Source organism: Colossoma macropomum, unplaced genomic scaffold, assembly GCF_904425465.1.
Source record: "Colossoma macropomum unplaced genomic scaffold, Colossoma_macropomum, whole genome shotgun sequence".
NCBI lineage: Eukaryota > Metazoa > Chordata > Actinopteri > Characiformes > Serrasalmidae > Colossoma > Colossoma macropomum.
Window position 1 is genome coordinate 8373477 of NW_023494802.1, and position 18615 is coordinate 8392091.

At 39.1% G+C, this 18615-nt stretch overlaps 2 protein-coding genes across 2 annotated transcripts; both read left to right on the forward strand.

Annotated features, from left to right (window-relative positions):
- Positions 1-1850: 1850 nt before the first annotated feature.
- Positions 1851-8194, forward strand: srm (spermidine synthase). The gene is made up of 8 exons (XM_036592106.1): positions 1851-2211; positions 3422-3542; positions 3719-3811; positions 4584-4737; positions 4845-4928; positions 5028-5173; positions 5280-5402; positions 6777-8194. The coding sequence occupies exons 1-8, from the start codon at positions 2081-2083 to the stop codon at positions 6792-6794; spliced, it is 870 nt and encodes a 289-aa protein (XP_036447999.1). The 5' UTR covers positions 1851-2080; the 3' UTR covers positions 6795-8194.
- Positions 8195-12797: 4603 nt separating this feature from the next.
- cort (cortistatin) lies at positions 12798-15477 on the forward strand. Its single transcript, XM_036591899.1, has 2 exons — positions 12798-14107; positions 14878-15477. The coding sequence occupies exons 1-2, from the start codon at positions 14006-14008 to the stop codon at positions 15103-15105; spliced, it is 330 nt and encodes a 109-aa protein (XP_036447792.1). The 5' UTR covers positions 12798-14005; the 3' UTR covers positions 15106-15477.
- The last annotated feature ends 3138 nt before the right edge of the window (positions 15478-18615 follow it).

The following is an 18615-nucleotide window of genomic DNA, read 5'->3' on the forward strand; positions in this document are numbered from 1 at the left end:
CAAAGTGAAATATATCAATATGTTAGCATTACTGAAGCAAGAAATACTCAAAAATAAATAAATAAATAAATAAAAATGTCCCGAGTACATACATACATACATACATCATCTAAACCGCTTATCTTTCTGGGTCGCGGTGGGGTGCTGGAGCCTATCCCAGCTGTCATTGGGCGGAAGGCAGGATACACCCTAGACAGGTCGCCAGTCCATCACAGGGCAGACAGACAGACATACACAGTCACACACTCACTCACACCTAGGGGCAATTTTAGCACGTCCAATTGGCCTGACTGCATGTTTTTGGACTGTGGGAGGAAACCGGAGTACCCGGAGGAAACCAACGCAGACACGGGGAGAACAGGCAAACTCCGCCCCGAGTACAGATGCGCAGTAAATAATGTAGTATTGATACCACTTCTTTGGAGAATCAATCCTTACTGATCAATACCAAGTGTTTTCTTTAACCAGTACTTTCAATATTTTTTATATTTTTCTATTTTTTAATATAGTTTTTACAAAACTGTATTTGATGGTTAAAAAGTGAAGCAACAGGCAGCAAATAATTGTGTAGGATTGGAACATAAACACAGGCATTGTTAAGGTATGTATATAATGATAGGTCTAAAATAGACCATTTTAACAGTTTACTGCCTGAAATTCCAAGACACGCCTGCTTTTTTGAGAAGCCCAATTTTATAATAGTAGATCAAAGAATAAGCAAACACAGACATAGAACTGATGGCTTGTTTAAGGCAAATGCAAAGAAGTTCAAATAAATGTATGTCTGAATTTTCACTGTGGCAATCAGAAATGTGCACAGGAAGAGTTTTACAAATATTGGCATTGGTATCAGGATTCAAGCCTTCATATTACTCAGTATTAGCAAGAATAGATAAGTAATAAGTGCGAAGGAGTCTCTGACTGCCAGGGGTCCTGGGGGGGCTTGAGGTGACCCGTGCAACTTGGGACAGTCCACAGATGCAGATGTAAACATTATATGAACAAATAGCCTTCAAATGTGTACAAATGACAAAATAAATGAAGAGCTATTAACTGCTTTCGGGCCCTTTAAGTTTTATATATTCTATATTTTATATAAGTTCTTTATATTAAGTTTGTGGTTTCCATTAAAATGGAGCAGACTGAAAGAAATAAGAAATGACTCAGATCTTACACAAAAATCTTAAAATCTTATGCAATAAGAACAAATTGTTACAACTGGATATCACAAATTATTAAGGCTTATTAAATCAAAAATACATTTCGAGCATTGTTTAAGGTGTACATAAACGTGCAAAATATCTCACTTTTCAGGTTTTATTTTTGCTTATTTTTGCTTCACAAGATCATTATCTGTCCCTGGGTATCAGATCAAAAAGAAATCCAGTTGTGTTGACAGCACAGCACAGCAGCCACCTCAGTCTGACTCTTACTGCCCCGTATGAGAAAGATCTGTAGTAAATACTACAGGAACTTCAGCAGGATTCATATAAGAATCTTATGGTAAATTCAGACAAACACTGTAGTTTATACTTCATGATTTCTATACGACAGCACTGCAGGACTCACAAATATTAGATGTTACAGAAGTACTAAAGCACTATAGAAATCTCCTAGTTTTACTATGTATTTTTGAAAGGCGTGGCTACTGATCAAGCCCTAAACAAACCGAAGATAGAAAAGCTAACCAGCGACTTTATCCTGTAGATAAGAGGTGCTGAATTTTGATAGAAAGGCTATATTTTGTTTGAATGAAACGTGTCCCCGTCTTTCCTGTGGCGCTTTGACATCAACGTCAACTTTCACGTGGTGTCTTTCCGTCCTCTGCAAAGCCGAACTAGCTTGTATAAAGATCTCTCATGCTGGCCTCTGATTGACTACGGTCGGACTCATCGCTGGCGACGCCCAGATCCTATTGGCTGGTTCTCGTCTCTTGTTGGCTAAGACCGGACTCCAGCGCCCAACGTGTCAGTGTGCGAGATCCTCCACAACTCCGAGCACTTTAGCTCCGAGTTTTCTTTCAAGAAGCTCACAAGAGAGGCGGCCGTTTTTTCCTTTTCTCCCCCGACATTCATTCACAATGGACAACCTTAAAGACGGCTGGTTCACCGAGACGTGCACGTTATGGCCTGGCCAAGCAATGAGTCTTCAGGTGGAGGAGGTTCTGTACCATAAAGAATCCAAATTTCAGGATGTTATGGTGTTTAAGAGGTGAGTTCTGAATAGCCACAGACCATTCAGTTAGCTGCCTTGCTAACTATCCAGCTAGCGTTAGCTGACTAACTATGGGTCGCTGATTCTTGGGGACCGTTTATAAAGTCAAACTTGATATTTTCACCACCTCTTCTTCTCCGAGCTTGTCTGAAATAGCCTGTTAGCTGCGCTTTCGCCTCTGCCTGTGGTGGTTTGGTGCTCTCGTGTTGGGTGCACGAGGCTGAACTTCTTCGCCAGCCTCTTACGGGTAACATTCGTTCCACCTTAAATGGTGCAGTAGTTACATTCTGGCGCCCAAGGCGGCTGCTGCACCATTTACATTTTAAGGTGGAACGCGCGGTTCGACAAAGACGCCAACTTCAGCTTCGTGACGAGTGAGCCAAGTTACCTGAATGTAACCGCTTCATCATTTAAGGTGGAACGGACAGTTTGACTAAAAAGCCAACTTTAGCATCGTGACGTGTGCGAAGTTAGCTGAATGTAACGGCTGCACCGTTTAAGGTGGAACGGACAGTTCGACTAAGAAGCCAACTTCAGCTTCGTGGTGTGTGCTAAGTTAGCTGCTCAGCTGCCCAGTATAACGTGGCGTTCTGTGATCTGAAAATACTGGACTTGATTGTTCTCAGTGACAGCCTAAACTTGGTCGTTGCTGTTGGAGTCCTATTTTGTGTTATTTTATTAGACATACGATGTTACAAGAAAATCGTGTGCAAGTTAGGTGTGTTGTGTTTAACCACACGCACCTGGAAAGCCTGGAAGTTGACGAATAAAGACAGCAGACCGTTTCCTCCCACTGAGTACTGTTACATTATATCTTCAAAACCAGTATTTCGCCTTTTGCTAGAAGTTTATGCATTCCATAAATTGTAGGCTCGTGACCCTATGTATGTTGGTATATTGTGTTGTGTTTTCAGGCCGTCGACTTTTCTCTGAAGTACATTTTGTGATAGACCTAAAATAGAACGCCTCCTCACTGCTTATGCACATTCATGAGCTGAAACTGACAGCACTGCTTTCTAACATCACGTTCCACTAAACACTCTCCTTTTTTTTCTAATGGCCTTCCTTCACCGCAGCCACTTTCTTTGTTAAAATATCACGTGTCTATCTATCTTTTTTTTACTTCTCACTTTTCCTACTTTCTCCCTACATGCATGTTTTCTTTCATTCTCTCTTTCATGTACTGTAAATGTTCTCCTGTCTGCAGTAAGACTTATGGGAACGTCCTGGTGTTGGATGGAGTAATCCAGTGTACGGAACGAGATGAGTTTTCATACCAAGAAATGATTGCCAATCTCCCCCTGTGCTGCCACCCCTGCCCCAAGAAGGTAATTAGTTCATGATTTCCCCGTCTGGGTTTTTTATGTTGAAAGAATTGTGCTTTTACAGAATGGCCTGCGATTGTGTAGAAAGAAATGAATCAGCTTTAGAGGAAGAATGGCAGATGTTTTTGCCATTCACCAGTGCCAGATATAATCTCTTGAATCTTTCCTTCCTTTTGTAGGTTCTGATTATTGGAGGAGGAGATGGCGGGGTGCTGAGGGAGGTTGTGAAGCATCCGATGGTCGAGTCTGTAGTTCAGTGTGAGATTGATGAGGTTTGTATGGCTGGTGTTTAAAATTGCCCTACTGTGTCAGCTGTTGACAGCTGTCTGTAGCCCTGAAGAAAACAAGTGGTAGTAATTTAGCGTATACAAATGATTCTGTTCCACTTTCATTGTTCTTTTTCAGGTGCACATATTTAGCTCTACTCAGATTGGATTAGTTTATCAAAAGGAGCCCTGTAATAAAAAATTTGCATGTCCAGTCAGTAATAAAATTCTCATCTGGACGGCAGATAAATTAATACTGGCCGAGCAGGTTTCTAGTGGGTTGTATGTTCTACCAACCTGGATGTTTGTGTTATACATGGTCATATGATAGTGAATCTCTCAGGAAAACTAAAAGCTGAGGATTTTTTCATATATGTGAATATAAAGTAATGTTTCATACCATTGTAATGCCAGTGTAATTGCTCCTGTAGTCAACCTGCACGATCTTGTGCTTTTTTGCTTTGTATTTCCTTCTGCTAATGCTCACAGCTCTACCGCCCAGATGAAGAAAATTATGAGGAAGTGTCTCAAAGCATCCATTGTTTTGTGATTTAGGATGTGTTCAATGTAAACATACATGCTGAGAGACAAATGCGGCAAGTAGCAGTGATCAAAAAGGCAAATAGGCTGCTCCGTACAGAAATAAAATCACTGAGTAGCACCTGTAAAAGAGGAAACTACCCCAGGACCCCCTGTATGTTTAATTCGGGCTAAATTAGGCTTTTATACAGAACTGTTGCAATTTTATTCTAAAAAGATGTGCTAATATCCCATTCAGGATGTCATTACTGTGTCGAAGAAGTACCTCCCTGGAATGGCAAAAGGGTTCTTCAGTCCGAAGCTGACTCTGAATGTCGGAGATGGCTTTGAGTTCATGAAGCAGAATCAGGATGCATTTGATGTCATCATAACAGACTCCTCAGACCCTGTTGGTAAGATAGAATGACTCTTGTTTCTTTGGCTTGGTTTCACTGACCCTAAAGCATGAGCATAAGGAAAATTCATAGTTTGTTTCTGACAGAAGTTTATCTTGTCACAGGTCCAGCAGAAAGCTTATTCAAAGAGTCCTACTATCAACTCATGAAAACGGCTCTTCGTGAGGGTGGAATTCTTTGTTGTCAAGGTTGATGCAGCTTCACATTTTAAAGCTTTCGAGCTTCTACCTTGTTTAAGAATTATGTATATCTGTGACTATAAGTAAGACTGTCTCTGGGTTTTACAGGAGAGTGCCAGTGGCTGCATCTAGAGCTGATCAAAGAAATGCGCACCTTCTGTAAGACCCTCTTCCCTGTCGTTGACTACGCTTATTGCACCATACCCACCTACCCAAGTGGTCAGATAGGCTTCATGCTCTGCAGCAAAAACTCGGTAAATATTCCTCATTTTTTCCCAACCTCTGAGAATTTTTCTTTGCATTGTATTGCAACCATTCTGAAGGTGTTTCCTTCATGCTTATGTGTTCTACTTTCTGCAGCAAACAAATTTCCGTGAACCAGTACGAGAATTATCAAGGGACGACATTGAGAGCATGCACCTAAAATATTACAACCCTGAAATCCACCGAGCTGCATTCATCCTACCAGAATTTGCCAGGAAGGTGAATATTCAAGGATAAGTACACAGTGTAATATTAAATAATGCATTTTCTTAACTGGGAATAGCGACTGTAATAAATCAATGTGGTCTTTATTGAAAATTAAGGTGCAGTTAGCTGAGAATTGTAATATTTGTTACTCTTTTTTTTAATAAGAGTTAAGTATGTAGTATGTAAGCATTGGTGAAACATGAAGCATCATCTGTCTGTACAGACCCTTATATGGAGACCGAGCTGCAAAAAAACAGCCCAATTATAAATCAGTGTTTCTGTTGCCCGGTCTATGACTCGGGCTCTGGCACCGTGGCCTCTGGTCTCATAGACTGGACGTTATCACACCGGATGTTACGCTGCATGGCTGCAAGCGTAACAGAAACACTAACGATATGGCACTTCAGCTTAACTAATTTTCATGGTTTACATTGACACTAAAATCTGCACATTTATGTATCACTCTTTTTGAAAGATATTGTTTTGTTTATTGTTGTTGTTATTATTATTGTCGTTATTATTTTTATTTATTTATTTTTTGGAACTTGTCTTGTTTCATTTATGTCATCGTGTGCATTTCACTATAAAAGCCCTGCATCACAAGCCTGGACAGTCCTACTTGTCTGTCTGGAGAAGATCAGATTTAAAATTGGGCATGTGATCTGATGAAAACCAAACATGTTTTTATCCCCAGGTTCATCCTACAGCAGTTTAGCCCCGCACATTCACATTTACGTTGCAATAGGTGTTTCAGTCCACACTGCTTTTTGAATGATGCAGGAGAGCCAATGAAGACAGAGCTCATTTACATATCAGTCTTGAAGGCATTGGAACATAAACAGCTGTTTTAATTCTAAAGGAAGAACCGAGATTGGAAAAGGGTCATGTAAAAGTGAATTATGACTGTTTTGGTACATAAAACCACCCAAATGTTATAACTGAAGTTGAGGAAGTAAAGGAAAATACAGAAATGTGGGCCATTTAAATAATAGAAATATTGTAGCGCTGGGGGTGGAGCTTACCAGTATTCTTAGTGGTTAGTTTATGTAATTAGCTTTTACTATTGTTGTTGTTGTGGTTGTTGTTGTTGTACAGTGTTGGTCTTGGATGTGTTTTGTGTATTTTTACGTTGATGATGGTTTGTGTTCAGATTTATCAGTTCAGCTTTATTTACTGCATTAGAAGTAAACAGATGGTGTCTTAATTTATTAGTTTTTTTTTCTTGTTAGAAGCCGTACTGAGCAAGTGCTTTTATTGGTGCTTTCAGTGGGATTTTTGCTGATCCTGTTTGTTTTTCTAAGCAGAGTCCTAATTGTAGAAGTTGTCCTAACACATTTTTAGGAAGCAGAATTTTAAGCAGTGTATTTTTTTCTCTGTTTTTCTCAGGTACTAAGTGAAGCATAACTGGCTTCCTGGCTGCCATCTTGTCTTACGCTGCCTTCTGTGGAAACAGGACAAACCCATCAGCACAATTGCAGTGTGCGTCTCCCGGCTCTCTCCCCAGCCTGCCTGCTGCTCTGCTTCACCGTTAAAGGGAACGTCTGGGGGGATTTCAGACAGTCCTCATTCCCTCCAGGGTTTCCCTAAAGACTTATTTGGATTTTTATTTATTGCTTTGATCTGTTTATCCTGTACGTCACTCACAATCAACGTTCAGCTTCGTAGTCGATCATGTTATTTGTGGACCTCCAAGTTTCTATGTCATAAATGTCACAATATCAATATGCTCTGGAATGTGTCTGACATAAAAAGGTTATTGGTTTAGATCAGTGCAAAATGAGTCTTATTTTGTGTTTGTGTTATCGCAGGAGGATGGCGTTACATTCTGCCACTGCTCTGTTGTTTGCTATTAACAAGGAAGTCAAATAACCATCTTTTAAAATCGCAGTTTAATGGAAGAAGCAGCATTTGAATTTGGCAGCTGTTCATTTTAGGGATTATTTCACTGTTGTTTTCTGTCGTTCTCTGTTAATCTGTGAAAAGACACTCAGGTCAAGAGCAATCCTACATTTATTTACAACATTATGTACACGATGATCCTAGAAACGGCGGATCATCGGCCAGTTAACCGATAGTAGATCATTAACAAATATGAAAATACTAATTGTAGTCAAAAAAAAGGCTAATATAAAATAACCAAGTTCAAAATTATTAGTATGTTTAATAAATAAAGACTGACCTTCAGCTCTCCCTGTATGGATGCTATTATGGTTATTGAGTGTTTTGTAATAAAACAGTCTGCGGGTGATTTGGATCTTATCCTGAAAAGGTTTAGATCCTATCCTGAATAGGGAATTTGCTGTGGTTTACTGGTTTGATTATTATTCTTTTTTTTTCATGAATAGTTATGTTATGACTGCCATGTGAGGCTGACTTGCATATAAATTAGGTATTTTGTATCAAACTCTCTGCATTACGTGCTGTATCGTGTGGTAGTAATGATGTATTCTTTTTGCAAATGCTTGTTGTTCGCAACTTGCTGGGATGAGGGCATGATTTCATGTAGAATGTGAAATGTCAGTTGGTTGGACTGGAAAGGGTGTGAGAAATCACTATAACGCAGCGTGAAATGTGCTTTTAAATGCGAAACTGAGTCAAAAGAAGGGTCCCCTTCAAGGTAAATCACTATTTACTGTGTTTTTAAACTGTTCTTTGGGAGCTTCTCTAAAGGCCATTCTCATGTTCCTATCATTGTTACTAGAGGCCAGGATGCACCTATTCTTTCAGCATCTAGTGTTCATAAAATCAAATTAATTTTGCAAAATTCTTATGTTCTTTTGAAATATTAAAACATATTAAACATCTGCCTTTGTATTTATTAAATGACATTCTAGACAGCTCAGACAAGGGAAGCAAGCATTTTTTAAAGGGCCCATATCATGGAAAACTGATGTTTTCTTATAGTTTTGAAAAAAAAAAGTTTGATGTAGTACTTAAACATTGTAAAAGTTTCAAAAGGTACATTTCATATGTGGAAGCTAAGCTGCATAAAGAACCTGTGATGTCACAAAAAACAACATATTTATATGTATCTGCCTTAGGCTAAACTGCTAAGTCTTAAAGGCACAGTATTAAAAACAGCCTGTTTAATTCTGAAGTATAGAGAGAGGTCAGAAAATGGTCATGTGAAAATGATTTTTTTGCTAAATGAAAGTACATAAGTGTTATATGTGGTCTTTAGGGGGAAAAATTTAATACAGGAAAAAAATGGGATATGGGCCCATTAAAAGCTGACATTTTTGACCACCAGTACCAAACGGTGCTGGTGTCCAGTGTGTTTCTCACCAGTTATTCCTACTTATCTCCAGCTATACTGAGACTGTGCAGACGTCACAAAAGGATTTGAGGATTTAGTCTGGGATCAAAGAATCCCTCTCACATCAGTGAAAGATGAGCCTAACCTTTGCTCCAATGACCTTGTGACTCAGGATGCCCCCCAGCCACTATTCCTTTAAAAAGACAATAAGAAATCTGAGGGTGTGGCATGGCTTAGGTCCTCTGTGTAAATCACTAGAAGCTCCTCAAGAGGATGTGATCAACCCTGTTTGTGCAGTACAAGAAGAGAGTTAAGACCCCTCATTGCTATCTCATTACCATACAGTACTGTGCAGAAGCCCACCCTTCATTTACTGAATTTCCAGTCAAAACAGCCAGGTTATTCATTTTTTAGGAGAGATTTTTAAAGAGAACAGCTAAACGAAAATTAAGCTTCACTCTTACTTAAGATCAGAAAATAAAACAGACAAAAAAGAAAAATATTGCAATCAGCTGCTGCGAAGCAGCTGGTGTTCTCAGAACAATGGACTGCCCACCCTGTCCACTCAAAATTACTGTATGTGTTTTGGATTAACTGGATTGCTAGAAGCAGGAAATGCAACCAACTTCTAAGACTGAACTGGAGGTGGGAAAAATATTCCTGCAGGGTGGGCACGCTAAATACTGAAAAAACAATATTATATTTATAAGCTGAAGCTTCTGTGTTCTTAAGGGCTGTTTTGACTGAAATAAGTGAAGGGTGGTCTTTTACTCATTACTATATATTGCTTAACTCTTACACAACACAAACGAAAAGGTTAGAGGCACCCCAGCCTAAGTTGCAAATAAGGGCAGTTTTCCCTTTTCCCCCTCACTGTTTTCAGCCCCCTGTTTTCCCTGTAGGTTTAGGCTTGAGTCCAGCTATGATGATCTCTTGCCGAGGGTCTCTCACACCCCCTTCAGGGATCTGATCTCCCTCTTTCAAGATTAAAGACTCTAGTTCAGGGGTGTCCAATCTTATCCACAAAGGTCAGTCTGGCTGCAGGTTTTCATTCCAGCAAAGCAGATTACATGATCATGTATTTGACTGAAACCAGTTGATTAAAGCAGTGGAACCAGTTGAGCTTCTGCTTGTTTGGAATGAAAGCCTGCAACCGCACTGGCCCTTTGTGGGTAAAACTGGACAGCCCTGCTCTAGTTATTTCTGGACACGGTGTTGTCACTTCCTTCTACTTCTCGCTGCAGGCCTGAAGAGACATACTTCATATAACTCTCATTACCCCACTGTTGGTGTTTCACTTAAAAGACAGAGAGGAGCTCATGCACAGGTACTCATGAATGGTTTACGGTGTTAGTAGCATTTCTAACCACCAGATGGCGCCAGTAGCCTTTCAGCAATCTTTAAAAATCCAACCGTATCAGAGTAGTCCTGCTAAATAGCCCTCATGTGAAATGGTAAATAGATTCAATAGATTAAAAAGACTTATTTACAGCACTGAGGTTTTATCAATTCCTACACCTTTTAACCTTCTTTTCTCCTTTTCTCTTTTCTCCTCATCTCCTCTCTTCTCTTTTACAAGTATACAAATGCATCTGGTCGTTTAAAAAAGTGTTTCTCAGCACCGGTCCTTGAAGCCCACCACTCTGCACAGTTTAGAGTTTTTTTCTGCTCCCACCACGCCTGATCCCACTAATCAGCTCATTAACTAGCCCTTTACTGAGTTCAAGTGATCGTGTTGGAGCAAGGAAAACCTCCAGGACCAACAGTGAGAAACACATTTAAAGTATGTAACATTTTCTTTATGTGGCTACTACACAGGGGCGGGGCCGAGCTACGCGTTGGCTGTGCTATTTATTCACAAAACAAGCCAATCAGACACAAGAACTCGAGACACGCCCCTTTGTGCGCACGAGCCGCTTTCCATCTCTAAACAGTGCAGCACAGCAGAGAAGGCCTCGCAGCGAAGCGAGTAGAGATGAAAACAAGGTTTTCTGTGTGAAGTTTTACTTGAGCAAAGAGAGATTAATGTACACTGAACCGAATTCCATATCAGAACCACAACAGCGCTACATGAGCGTGAGAAACGCCCACACAACCGTTTGGATCATTATTTAGTTACCTTGTCAGCTAGTGAGCTAGCTTAGCTAACTTAGCTAAGTGAATATCGACAGCTTCACACGAAGCCGAAATCAGCCTCTTGTTTGAATTTGTCCGTTCCACCTTAAATGGTGCAGCATTTACATTCTGGCATCTGAGGCAGCAACATAGTGGAATATGCCCATTTAAAAAGCCAAAAGCAAATTTATAAAATGTCAGCTTGTGAAAAAAATTGCTGCGTTTTTGGTCTGTGAATTTGGTGCTCTTTTGGTACAACAGCTAAAATGGCTGTGCCAGAATGTCAAAGCAAATGAAGTCGTCAAAGGTAAGATGTAAATGGTCATTTAACAGTTTTTCATGCCCGCTGTGGCAGTATGCTTTAGTTAGGTTTTAAGTTCACTGTGTTGTTTTTCAGCATTCTGGTGTGTTGTGTTATGGCGTCTGTGCTAAGTGGATGCATGTTTTATAGTGTATAGTGTGGTAGTGTTAGTGGGGTTCATGAATCTACTTTGACAGAAGCTCTGTATTAGATTGAACAACAGCTTTGAGGCTGTGGTCTGATGTTATGACATTGCAGGACATAACACATTTGGAAAATATAACTACCCCTCCCCCAACACTATTTCACTGTCTACCCAAGAAGTTATTTCTGCCACTGGGCTGGGATATAAAACTATTTTTTTTCTGATATAGCCTATGTAATACATAATATAGCTCATGTAGTGTTTTCTGACTGATTAGACATACGACCCAATGATACACTTGTGCGTTTGAATCTAAGTACAAATTTTCCAAACACAGATATTTTGTACAGTTAAACTTTACATGTTGGTTGCTGTTGTTTTGCATGTTTCTAAAGTTTGCTCAGTGGTCGGGGGGTTGTACGGATAGTCTTCTATATAAATGAGAGCTAAATAGACCTGGGTGCTGCATGAACGTACCACCCTGCCAAAGCTACCTGCCATCCCTGGTAAAACTTCTGCCACAGTTAAAAACTGAAGCAGTTCATGAGTTTTTTGTCTTTGTGTATTTATTCTTGAAATATGTAATGTGTACTGTTTACTGAAAGATATTTTGTTGTTGAGAACATAAAATATAAGGTAACACAAACTCCAACAAACTCAACTGTAGAAGTTACTCGAGTGAGGAGAGTCAACGCCAGCGGTGTTTATTGATGTGTGTTGGTGCTGCCTACTATATATATTTGTACAGGGTGGTCAATTGGCATGAATTCTTCAAACGCAGTGTATCAAGATTGCGCTTAGGGGCCAGATCATCTCAGCACCACATTAATCTCAGCAGAGCTGTAGGGCCTGAATCCTGGCCGTGTCAGACTGCTGTGAAAAATGAGTAAAAGCCTCTATCAGCTCTCAGGTCCCCGAACTTGGCTCGGGTGTGTGCATGCGTTCCCGAAGAGGTGTACGTCAACTATCCCATGTGCAGGCCAGGAGGACGACCTTAATGCTAGAGTTATGTCATTTACAGATGGAGCATGCTAAATCAGTTTAGTTTATTACTTTATATCTATTAAATGAGATTAGTGATCATTAAATGAGAAAGAATAGTTGGTTTTTAGGGGGCCGAGCACTGGCAGCCCTCTGGGTCAGTTCATCTAGTGTCTTTTGTGTAGAAAGTAATCCTAAAGATGCTGATGCTTTGTTGGATGCAAAAATAAAATAGCCAGTTATTGTTATTGATTACAGGCCTTTCCATCATCAAATTTTAACAATATCTCAAATTTCTAACAATTTTACTTCTAATAGTGTGAAAGAACTCTCAAATTAGAAACTCTTCGGTTTATATCAGATCTATCTCTATTTGAATATTGATAAAAAACAATATTTTATCATGCAAAATCAATATCAGTATTGCTTATGGTTGTTTGATTTACTAAAGAATTTTGACATATTAATTATATCTGTCTTCGAGAAACATATTAAGCCTGCAGATTAGAAATATTTTCTCTATCAGCCTTATAAGTTAAAATCCAATGTAATTTGTTCAGTTCAGTGATCAAAAGAAACACAATTTGGGCTATTGAGATGCATCATTATGAATTCAGTGCCAAAGTTTTATGAATATGTACATTCAAACTGATTGTTTAATATTGAAAGTTGAATATTTCAATTTTAAAATGGATTAAGTGGGTTGTTTTCTGGAGAAGTGCTTGCGTACTACCTACATTGCCCATCTCAGATTTTACCTTTACAAAACCATCAAAATAACTCTCAGCTATCTTAGGTGTCAGACAGTTCAATAGCAATCTGTGAGCATGGCAGGATAAGAATCATTAAAGGAGGGATGAATAGAGTTGAAACGAGGACTGTTTGCTGGATGGTGTGTTTACAGGTTTGTCATTAAACATAATGTAAATCAAAAGAGGAAAGAGAGGAAATTATTTCAGCGTCACTAAATTGATTTGAATATTATGTATGTGCAGTAGTGTGAATTCTAACCATGTCCTTGGTAAATAGGGTTTTATTGGCTGTGGTGTCTGAGTGTCATTGTAAAATGCGAAATGCTCTTTATCCATTTGTAATCATTTTGAACAGAACAAGTTTTTGAAAAGAAGAACAGTTGATTCCAACAAAGTATCTCATGAAAAAAAGAACAATGTTAAAAGGGGTCTACAATGCGTTTTGTAACAAATAATATATATAAATGAAAGATGCGTCCATATAAACATTTGCATTCAAAGCAATGTAATTCACATCTCAACTACTTTTTGTATACGCACATATATATATATTTTCATATATTCATATATATGTTCATTAGTCATCACTTTCTGGACTTTTTTGAAATGAATTTGAATATGGGGTTATATTTGTCGTCATCGAGTTTTTGTGATACTGCTTTTTTACTGATGTCAGGACCATTTTTAGCCGTCTGACGTGAGTGCGGTGGCGTGTGGTCCTCAGCACCAGTGAAATGGCTGGTTTGTTAGGGGGTTAACTACTCCGTGCTTTCGTTAGTCCCTAAGCCTCCTACTCCCCCAGCCCCCCTCCCATCATCCACCAACCCCTGCGTCAACAGGAGACCGCCAGCCTGGGGTATATAAGAGACGGCCACCTCAATCCTAAAGCAGCCCAAGACACTTCAGCTGAGACCAGAAGCAGCTCCAGCAGCTCCTCTCTCTGACTCTGCTCTACTCTCATCACTTCTTCTACGTGGTTGCTGTTTTGTCACGTTCAGATTTGCCTTGGCAAACTCTCTCTTGTTCTCTCTCTCTCGTCTTTTCCTCTACACTCATTTTGTCAGCATGCAGCTTTTGGCCAGCTTAGTGTCTCTGCTGCTGGTGCTGTACAGTGTGAGGGCAGCGGCCGTGCTTCCAGTAGAGGAGAGGAGCCCCACGCACACAAGGGTGAGTCCTGATCACCTACTACTGTCCTTTCAACGCTGAAAAAAGTGATGCTTTCAGTTTATTTGATTATTTCCACATGCATAAAATATGACACCAACACAGTTATTGCTATAAAATAAGTAAAATGAAAGACTATGCTGATATATATTTTACTCATGTGGAAATTATGCATACATTTTGAATCAAGTAAATTCAGTGCATTACTTTTATGTGTTATGTGCACTTCTTTTTAAGTGCACTTGACATTTGTAGGTGTTTTATTTGGATTTTTTTATTGAATTAGCAACAAATACTGGTATTCAGGAAAAATGCGCTAATTTTCATTTACATTGTCTTCCATTTAAGCATTATTTTCTATCCTAAAGAAATTATTAAGCATTTACAATCCAAATAAAACCTGTTTTTTATGCACACTCTGTGCTGATTAGGCTACTAAATTATACAAATTTAGAGGCAGATTTAGAGCCACGTTGTGAGAATTAATCCACAACATGATTGCTTTATAATTCAGTCACTAATTAAGCACATTTGTTATCTGGTTCTAAGTTCACTTTGCCCAAAGTGCCCCCCTGGCAAAGGGTTGATGCCATAGAAGAACCTCTTTCGGTTCCCTGAAGAACTTTTCCATAAATGGTACTTTAAAGATTCATTTTGCCAACGTGGTTGAAGTATGGAGAACCTTTTCCAAGCTTAAAGAACCTCCACAGAATGTAAAAGCTTCTGGTTTCTTCTAGGAACCCTAAGAGTGTAATTGGCTTTGCTGTCCTCAGGAGCTGAGCAAAGAACGTAAGGAGCTGATTCTGAAGCTCATCTCGGGTCTGCTGGACGGAGTAGACAACAGCGTGCTGGCCGGGGATCTGGTGAATATGGAAGTGGAGGAGCCGCTGGAGTCACGGCTGGAGGAGAGAGCCGTCTACAACCGGTTATCACAGCTGCCCCAGAGAGACCGCAAAGCCCCCTGTAAAAACTTCTTCTGGAAAACCTTCACGTCCTGCTAACAGTGCCAGCCTCCTGACGGGTTCCTCCATCTGAATGCACACCGCCACCACCTCCTCTCCAAAGCCCCCCCGACATGAACTGTGCCCACCTTCACTGTACATACCATCATCACTGCTGGCGAAAGAATGGTCACCGTGGACTTTATTCATGCAGCCAGTTTGTGAAAGATACTAATGATTATATTTATTTATTTATTGACTGACTGATTTATGATTTATTTATTTGTTTGTTTCTCAACATCTCAGACCAATAAAGCATGGTTAAGTGATTTGCTTTTTGATAAGGGATGTCTCATTCTCTGTGGTCAACCCCCCAAAAAAAGCATCAAACTGTTTTATCCTAATGGATAAATAAACATATAACCGATGAAAGAGTCAGGTGCGTTGTCTTTTAATGAAGGGGCACTTAAAGTTGTGTACTCTTCTTCTTCCTGTGATGATAACACATATTGCTAGTGTCAGTCTATTCGGAAATAAAAGATGAAAGTGTGTGTGTGTGTGTGTGTGTGTGTGTGTGTGTGTGTGTGTGTGTGTGTGTGTTTCAAAATGTTACTTGTTTATATGGGATTATTCCTTATTTCATTACTACTTTATTCTGTTACAAAATGAATCATCTCTTACAATCACTTAAAACTGTAAAGCAGTGCACTCTGGACTACAGTACTAGAGACTTGGTAGAAAGCACTCCTGCTTATTCTTGTTCCCAGACATGCTCATAGCATTCTCTATTGTGAAATAACAGAGCATTTCATTCCGGCAGTTATTATTTAGTTTAAATAACTGAGATTCATTCATTTGTGGGCTTTGCAGAAGGTTAATTACTGCTCCTCAGCTGTGCTGAAACCCAGCATCTTTTAGAACAAACACTGTAATCTTCTGCAACTGCTGAACACGTTTAACACAGTATATAAGACCCAGCAGATGAGGTGCGAAATGTCTTTTAGGAAACACAAAATAAATAAAGGAATCTACAGTGAAAACAGGCATGGATGTCTTTCTGAGTAAAAACTGTAAAAAGAGCAGGGACTGTGAAGAGCATACCCCCAAACTCCGTCTCCCACTCTTACGTCTTTCCTTATGCAATGGCATGCAATATAATAGGTGTAGCGAGGAACTGAGCTGAGGCAGAACATTGCATTGTGGAGCCCAAATCACTGCAAGCCCTCAGACAAAATGACTCATCAGTATGAATTCTAATGTTCTTGGGAACTTTGTTTTGTAAAGTAGACTTCTCGAGAACAGGTATATATTCATGTGTGTTCAGGAGAATCCTCTCTGTTTTGTGCTGTAGTATCAATTAATGCAGCTTGCATTCTTTGGCATGATGCTATAGACAAACCACTTTTGTTTCCCTAAAGGACCTTTCAATGGATGTGAAGGACAGCTGGTGTTTACAAATTAGGACCAACAGCGACAATACACGTACATATATTTTCATATATTGATAAATATGTGAATTTACAGGCAATTATTTAAATAATGAAAATTTACACAGGTTGGAGAAAAACTGTCCACCGCTGTTTACGAGCTTGACCACACACTATGTGGCACATGCATTTTGTATATGAGGAAATGAACATACATTTTTCTTTGTTTGGAATTTGGTGCTTAGACTTCATAAATATTGACATATATTGCTTAAATACTCTAGAAATGCTAAAATATATGTATATATATTTAGCTCCATATTGAAAAGAACCATTTTAATGTTAAAAGAACCTTGTTTAAAGGTTCTACACCAATTTTCTTTCGTCCTGGAACAATACATCTAAGCCAAGAACCTTTTAGGAAACTGTAAGAGAGTAAATATATATTCTTATAGCTCAAACTGTAGAATATGAAGTTGTTATTAGTTAGAAAGCAAATAATAATATTTTCAGTCTATAAAAAGACATTTTTCTATGGGAAATATCAAATAGAAGAATCATTTTGGGTCCCTAAAGAACCTTTCAAAAAAAATGTCTTAACTGAGGAACCACAAATAGTTTGCTTATGGCTTCTATGCACAGAACTCTTTTTGCAACTTTAAGTGTAGAAGTAAATGTACATTTTTAGTTAGACTACTCAGATATCAGGGCAATATAAAGCCTCAAATTATTACTCACATATTCATTTCTTTTCTGCTGATGCTCAGTTGCAGCAGAATTCAGTGGCTCTCTGGATCAGGACCTGAGCGTGGTCAACTTTCTAAACCTCGCTCTGCAGAGACAACACTCAGTAAATTAATGACCACATAACAGCTGCTCACCTGGAGCTAATAAAGCGTTCTGTCTGTCACCTTTTCCAGCTGCTCCTCACTTCTGACCTCACAACATCATCCTGACCCTCTGTGCTTTAATCCTGGATGCCAGGAATGGCTGCCTTTGTTCCTTTTTCTCTGACACTGATACTGTCACTACGTTCTCTATTGTTAAGTCATAGACCTTCACAGATTCCAACTAGCATAACGTACTATTATTGCCATGTTCAGATTGCTATTATTGCCACATTGGAGTTTGCAAAACTGGGGTCCAAAAATTATGAAAGATATAGATAAAATGCAACTCCTAACAATTGTGCAAGACCTGCTAGACACAAAACTGTCACCATCAGATAAACAGTGGTTTCATCTTTGAAAGAGAGAGGAGAAAATCAAGCTCCACTCATGTTTAGATCTGAAAAAATCACAGATGTTTCTGTCCATCCTTCCACTGTGAGAAGACAGCTGTACTGCATGGGTCTGAAAGGATGTGTGGCTGTCAAGAAGGCCTTAATGAGAAAAGGAAATAGACAAAGAAGAAAAAGATTTGCACTAGAACACTTCAGAACACTGTATACTTCACTATGGTGTATATGGTGTAAGGTGTATGGACTGATAAATCTAAATGTATAATTAGGATTACCTGGATTGTGAGAGGCAGAAAATGCAGCCAGTTTTTAAGACTGAAAAATATCCCAGCAGATGTCTTTGACAAACTGAAAGCAAGTGTCCTGAAAAGAAGGAAGACACATTGAAAATTGAACAATTTAATACATTGGTTGTGGAGACTTCTGTGTAATTTTCTGTACATATCAGTGCTGCGTAGGTCTATTAGGATCAGGAACATTTAGCTGTCGATTTATTGTTGTGTAAATAATTGAGATTAATGAATGCAGCTATTGTACAAGGCCATCTTGGCTGATTAGCCATTTTGATTCCTAGCTATGTTCGATTAGTAGCTAATACTGCTTGTTCTGTTGAAAAGATAGTCTACACTATTGTGCATGTGCCTTAATACTCACACAAATGTCTACAGTTACACAGATTGTGGAGTCCAGCAAAGCTATAGCTTAGAAATGATGGTTCTTCAAGGGTTCTTTAGTAAAGAAAATTGTTCTATATAGAACCATGAACACTCAAAGCCCTTTGCATGATTAAAGAATTCTTTGTGTCATGAAATGGTTCTTCAGATTGATGGAGAATTTGTTAAAGGATTCTTTATAGAACTTTTTTGAAAATGGTTTCGGTGCGGTGTCAAGCTTGTAACAATA

Bases quoted from the DNA above. Each gene is read 5' to 3' on its own strand.
- srm (XM_036592106.1), top strand. From the start codon at position 2,081: ATGGACAACCTTAAAGACGGCTGGTTCACCGAGACGTGCACGTTATGG. The intron at 3,543-3,718 runs GTAATTAGTTCA...TTCCTTTTGTAG, and splicing joins GCCACCCCTGCCCCAAGAAG to GTTCTGATTATTGGAGGAGG. The intron at 4,929-5,027 runs GTTGATGCAGCT...TGGGTTTTACAG, and splicing joins TGGAATTCTTTGTTGTCAAG to GAGAGTGCCAGTGGCTGCAT.
- cort (XM_036591899.1), top strand. From the start codon at position 14,006: ATGCAGCTTTTGGCCAGCTTAGTGTCTCTGCTGCTGGTGCTGTACAGT. The intron at 14,108-14,877 runs GTGAGTCCTGAT...TGCTGTCCTCAG, and splicing joins GGAGCCCCACGCACACAAGG to GAGCTGAGCAAAGAACGTAA.